Here is a 6,038-nt window from a genome sequence, read left to right as displayed (position 1 = left end):
TTACTTCTGCTTAGAATCGTCTGAATGAGAAATGGTCTGGAGGGACTCGTCGAGTGCATGAGCCAACTCAACGAGTACATGAGCCAACTCGACGAGTTAGCTAGGGTTTTCCCCGATAGACTGAACGCGTTACAACTTGACGAGTTGAGGAGACAACTCGATGAGTTGAGTTCGATTTCCCCGATACTTCTAAGAAAAACTAAGGAACTCGACGAGTCACGTAGAGGCACTCGACGAGTTTAGTCAACAAGGACTATTGACTTGAGCATTGACTTTTGTTGACTTTTAGGGTTTGGTCAACTATGGACTTTAGAGACCATGGAGGGGTAAAATGGTCTTTTCACCCTTTTGAGATTTAGTAGAAGAGTTAGCTTAGCATCTAAGACTGGTTATTACAAATTGCTTATTAGAGATAATTATATTATGTAGGCGGAGTCTAGATTGTCGTGGGGTGCTAGATCTATTTGCTTACTTCCGAGGTGAGTCTTCTCACTATACTTACCTGGGCAGTAATATTGTGTGACCGTAGGGTCCCATGTGCTTATACTGAGTTATGTGATATTATGCATTTTGTCTTTGTGATATATGATATATTATTCTGTGCTTTACTGAGTTAGGATCGGAGGATCCAAACTGAGTTGTGAGACCGGAGAGTCTTCACTAAGATATAGGATTGGAGGGTCCAACCCAAGCTACGAGACCGAAGGGTCCTCACTGAGACACATTACCGGAGGCTCCATACCGAGCCGTGAGACCAGAGGATCCTTACCAAGAAGCATGAGACTAGAGGGTCCATGTCGCGTTATAGCCATGAGAGGCTTATTATTTGTGTATGTGGTATTTTGGGGAACTCACTAACCTTCGTGCTTATCGTGTTGTGTGATATGTGTTTCAGGTACCTCTCAAGATCGCACAAAGGCATCGATTTGATTGTACACACCAGTTAGATATTATGTTTTTGAGGATTCAGGGATATTATCAAACATTTGTTGCCTTGTGTTTTGACAACTCATACATTTTGTGTTTATTTATTTTATTTTATTTTTTTGAGAAATGTGATATTGTGTTTTATGTGATTTAAAAATGAAAAAAAAAAATTTTAAAAATAGAGTGTTTCATTATTAATTAAGAGATATTTTTTAGCTACATAAAATTACATTGATTTAAATAAATACATAAATCTATATCATCTTATAATATGTATTAGTATTATTTTAATTTTTATTCTAATGTTATTAATTTAATGTAATTAGAATGAAAATTTTAAATTTTGAAATTTGAAATGAAGAATCAATAGGTTGGCAAGTGTAATTAGAGATTATGTTTTTGAGGATTCTAAGATATTATCAAATATTTGTTGCTTTGTGTTTTAACAACTCATACATTTTGTGTTTTTTTTGAGAAATGTGATATTGTGTTTTATGTGATTTAAAAAAGAAAAAAAAATTAGAGTGTTTCATTATTAATTAAAAGATTTTTTAGCTATATAAAATTATAATCGTTGATTTAAATAAATACATAAATTTATATCATCTTATAATATGTGTTAATATTATTTTAATTTTTATTCTAATGTTATTAATTTAATGTAATTAGAGTGAAAATTTTAAAATTTAAAATTTAAAATTTAAAATGAAGAATCAATAAGTTGACAAGTGGCATAAGTTACCTAATAGGATGATACATGATAAATAAATAGTAATAAATATTTTTTTTATTAGAATAAGGATAAAAGAAGAGTTTATACAGAGTTATTTTGTTTTAATATATTTTTTTTGAACGGAAAATACACAAATTCTCTATATATTATTCATAAAGTGCCCTTATACATTTATAAGTCGTGAGAAAATCAAAATTAAACTACTTTACTATTGAACATGAAAACTTATTTGATATATATTCTTTGAGTTTCCAAAAATGTAAGTAGATAGAAAGACTTGGTTTGCATTTTTTTTTTTTTTTTTTTTTGAAAATGTATAAGACATGAAATATAACCATCATTGGAAAGGGCATTTTGTTTATGCTATTTTGTAGGTCTCGTGTATCTTTTAATTATTACACACGAAATTAAATATATTAGTATTTTTTTTTTTCATATCAATCATCCTACTCATTTAAATGATGATATATATCATATTATTATACTCTTTAAATGAGTATTAAATATTACACATATCACCATTTAATTGAGTATGATGATTTGTAGAAACAAAAAATACGATTTCTCTTATTACAAAAATGACAGTGACAATGACCATCCTTTTATTTTGAAAAAAAAAAAATCACGTGTGTATATGTTCACAACACATTTCTATGCAATTATAATCAAGTCAATTAACAAAAAGTTTTATTTAAACAGTTAAAATAGCATTATTTTATTTAATATAGTGAAATAACAAGGATTTTAAGCCGAGCCCAGCGAATGTGAAATAACATAATATTTGATTGATTTTTTCATAAACCAACTTTATAGTTAAAAAAAAATCTATAGCAGATAAAGATTATTTGCTTATCAATATATGATATCATATCAAATCAAAATTATATAAATCTGTTTGTTACTATTCAACTTCCATTGATCTACATATTCAACAAAGTTTATAACTAAACCCTACTTAAAACATTACATTGTAACATATATCCATAAGTAATTTATTTTTATATTTATTATTCAGTTATATTATATAAAATTCAATTATTGTAAAAGATTTGTTCATAAAAAACTCTGATGCATGTTTACTTTTATAGAATTCATTGAATAAAAAAAAAAAAAACAAGAACTGACCATGATTAAATTTATTTTAAATAATAACGTTAATCCGTAAGTGTCAAACTAATATAATGAAATTTACAAAGAAAAAAATAACTAGTATATAAACCGAGTAGTTAGTTTTATCATATCACGTTTCATCAATAATTTTATTTTATCAAAGTTTTAGTGTTAATCTTCCAAATTAACGGTAGAGGTTGGCGGTGGCAATGGTAGAGATTACGTTTGTGAAATAAAACAAAGATAATAATATAAAATGTCGCGTTCTATTGATAGTAAGAAATTAATTCTATCATCTTCTTGAACAAAAATGTTTTCTCCTATTTAATGAAAAGTTTTTTCACTGAGGATTCCAAATTCATTTTACAAAGTCAAACCAAATATCCGAACATGTATTTATTTTTCCTCGAATTCAATTCAATTCTAGCGAAACAAACGCATAATAATATAATATAAAAAACTTGATTTTGAATACAAAAGAGTCGGTTTGTGACTAGTTTCCAATTCATATTAGTAACCAATAATAAAACCATATAATAATAAAATGTCTACCATTCTAGGTATAGTTGTATATTATAAAAAGTGGGGTTTAACATGTTTAATGCCAACAAGAGAGCCTATGTGGCTCCAGCATAACATTTCAATTTTTAATTTTTAGTGACATTATGGCAATAAAGTATTTGAAATTTGCTTTTCAGTAGTTATACATGTTCTAATCGGTCCAATAAAGTTCTAGAAATCAAGCTCGTCAAATTTTGTCACAATGTCCATGCCAAGGTAGCATTGGGTTCTAATAGCGATTTGAGAATTAAGTTTTTATTTAGATTATGTATCTTATTAATATTTAATTTAATATATAAATTATAAACACATCATCTCCATGCAACAAGGAAAATCAAACTTATCCATATTTTCATAGGGTTTGATTTTGTTTATATACATTTTATTACAACTCAAGCACATTAAATTCCATCAACACGCATAAAAGACATCGATAAGACTTCTTTTGTCTCTTTTAATTCTGATTCAACGAATTAGACATGATGGATGGCTGCAAGAAAAAGTTATCATCTCATTTCAACAAGGCCGACCACAAAATGACAGGGAAAAAAAAAAAAACAAATTAAAACATTGGGTTTTAAAGATATCCATGTAAATAGGGTTTTAGTTGACCGCAAGCAAAATTACAAAACTACCCTTCCAATGGTTTAATCTTCTTAACCAAACCAAACCACAAAACCATGATAATCTAAAGAATTGCGACATCTAGGTAATCTCCAATCTGCAAATTAGGTTACTCGTTAGAAATTCACAAGTTACGTTACACTGGTCTGGACAAACTTTCTAGGGTTATTTTCGATTATACAGATGAGGAGGGCATTCATGTCTTTTTGTATAGATGAGAAATCAAGAGCGAGTGCATGTCCTATCTTTCTAAGTGGGACAAGAATCAACATTTTTTGTCCTATACTCCCCATTAACATCAGTCTGAGTCTGAGTCCAATGCAGACAGTATAACGAGAAGGTGTGTTTCCTTACCTCAAAGCTAAGGCTGCCGAGGGCCTTGCTGCCATCGTCTGGTCGTCTTGCATTCGGATAAGACAAGGTTTTCCCAACCTACAACAAATTTGTTTTCTTTGGTGATAAATGTAAAAAATGTAAGGTGATGTTTTTTTTTTTACTATTGTTAAAAACTATAAGGGTTACCTCTTTGACTGTAAAATGACCAGTTTTGGTAGGATATACAAAAGCAAATGACAGCATTGCATCTCTTCTTCTAGCTTCTGGTGCTACCTCCTTTACCTGAAAACCACAACACAACAACTTTCAATTCCATTCCTTCCATCATTCCATTCCATTGTATTGTATGTACCAGATCAGTTAGCTCACGAAGTGTAGCATCCATCCATGTGTATATCTGGACTTCATCTTTAGGTTCCTTACCTCTCACTGCAAAGTCTGCCTGGTTGTGATGACCACCAATCTGTTTCAATTTTCAAAATCAAGAATACTCTTTAACTTACAACTGAATGCACCAAAATTTATTTTTAGGGGATATAAAAGTAATATTCCAGCATCTCAAATGGGATTCTTACCTTGGTAAAAACTCGAAGTAGCAATGGACAAGTCTGCATGTCAAGAAAGGACTTTATCAATAAAATGTCAGTCACACAAGCGGTTTATTATGTTGTATAAACTATAACTATTGTTTGGCTTATGAAATATATGAGGATAAAAAACTTGGTGCTAATTCGTTTTCATAGAATTACTTTTCTAAGAGATCAGATGCTTGACTTGAATTAGTTTGAATGTATGCAGCTCATGAGCTCAATTACACATTTACAGCTTCCTTGTTCATTAAATTGTAGATGCTTTGAGCATAAGCACGAGTTCAAGTAGAAAATCTGAGCTTATGAAATATGTTCAAACACAGTTACACAACAGGATTTAAGAGTAGCTAAGATAACTGAGAGCCAGTTATATGATCATTTCTGCAATTCAAGTCCTACCAAAGAAATACAGAACAAGTTTCAAAGGGTACATAACGACCCAATCTCCTGAAGTATTGGTGTCAAAACTGCAAAATTTCTACTCAATTGCCAATATGGTATCAAAACTGTCTCTATGAATCAGTGGTTCTTTATGAATTGACGCGCATTGATGAAGATTGCTTTTTCTTACACTGTTGAGAGGCTATTATTGTTTCTCTCCATGAAGATTCAAATATTCAGACCGAAGAGTATCCCTAGTTTCACAAATTTATAAAATTCGGTTCAGTTTGTGAAAGATAATCACCAGAACTTAAATTTTACGTTAGCAATACATCAAGTCATTTACCAAACGTTTATCCAAGCAGACAAAAAGCATTAAAGTCCTCAGAAATATAGCATATTTCCAAACCCTAGAAAAGCTTCAGACAAATAATAGAACTTATACACATTAACATTCACCAATTAAAACCTCACACACACGATAATACACAAAGGAATGTCGATATGAAGATAAGCGGAGAGAGAGAGAGAGAGAGAGAGAGAGAGAGAGAGCTAAACACAACCTTTTCGCGGTCGACTGGTTCAAATCGAGGTCCGGGTTTACCATGAACAGGAGGACCAGTAGGTCCTCTTGCCGACGGCGGAAGTGGCCTTCCTCCTCCTCTTCTTTGCCCTTCTCCGACTCGTGCTGCCATTGATGACAATTTTACTACCTCTGCAAACTATCGTTCACAAGCCAAAAATCAAATTTTTATTTGCACTCTTAGGGTGTTAGG

At 31.1% G+C, this 6,038-nt stretch overlaps 1 protein-coding gene across 2 annotated transcripts; it reads right to left on the bottom strand.

Annotated features, from left to right (window-relative positions):
• Nucleotides 1–3,818: 3,818 nt before the first annotated feature.
• On the bottom strand, nucleotides 3,819–6,038 carry SAP18 (SIN3 associated polypeptide P18). Of its 2 annotated transcripts, none has more exons than XM_078965425.1 (6): nucleotides 5,826–6,038; nucleotides 4,867–4,917; nucleotides 4,644–4,754; nucleotides 4,478–4,573; nucleotides 4,310–4,387; nucleotides 3,819–4,052 (listed from the first exon to the last, which is right to left on the bottom strand). In XM_078965425.1, exons 1-6 carry the CDS (start codon nucleotides 5,955–5,957, stop codon nucleotides 4,020–4,022), a joined length of 501 nt encoding a protein of 166 aa, XP_078821551.1. In that variant the 5' UTR covers nucleotides 5,958–6,038; the 3' UTR covers nucleotides 3,819–4,019. The 2 variants fall into 2 exon arrangements, with proteins under 2 accessions (XP_078821551.1, XP_078821552.1); XM_078965426.1 differs by having other exon boundaries at nucleotides 4,867–4,899; nucleotides 5,826–6,035.

This window comes from Lactuca saligna, chromosome 7 (assembly GCF_052625555.1).
Source record: "Lactuca saligna cultivar CGN05327 chromosome 7, ASM5262555v1, whole genome shotgun sequence".
In the NCBI taxonomy this organism is placed as follows: Eukaryota; Viridiplantae; Streptophyta; class Magnoliopsida; order Asterales; family Asteraceae; genus Lactuca; species Lactuca saligna.
The sequence above is the reverse complement of the archived record's forward strand: the minus strand, read 5'-3'. Positions and strand labels throughout refer to the sequence as shown.

Coding starts and splice junctions, on each gene's coding strand:
- SAP18 (XM_078965425.1), bottom strand. CDS start 5,957: ATGGCAGCACGAGTCGGAGAAGGGCAAAGAAGAGGAGGAGGAAGGCCA. Junction 4,574..4,643: donor TTCGTGAGCTAACTGATCTG/GTACATACAATA, acceptor TGTGGTTTTCAG/GTAAAGGAGGTAGCACCAGA. Junction 4,053..4,309: donor TCGGCAGCCTTAGCTTTGAG/GTAAGGAAACAC, acceptor CCTAATTTGCAG/ATTGGAGATTACCTAGATGT.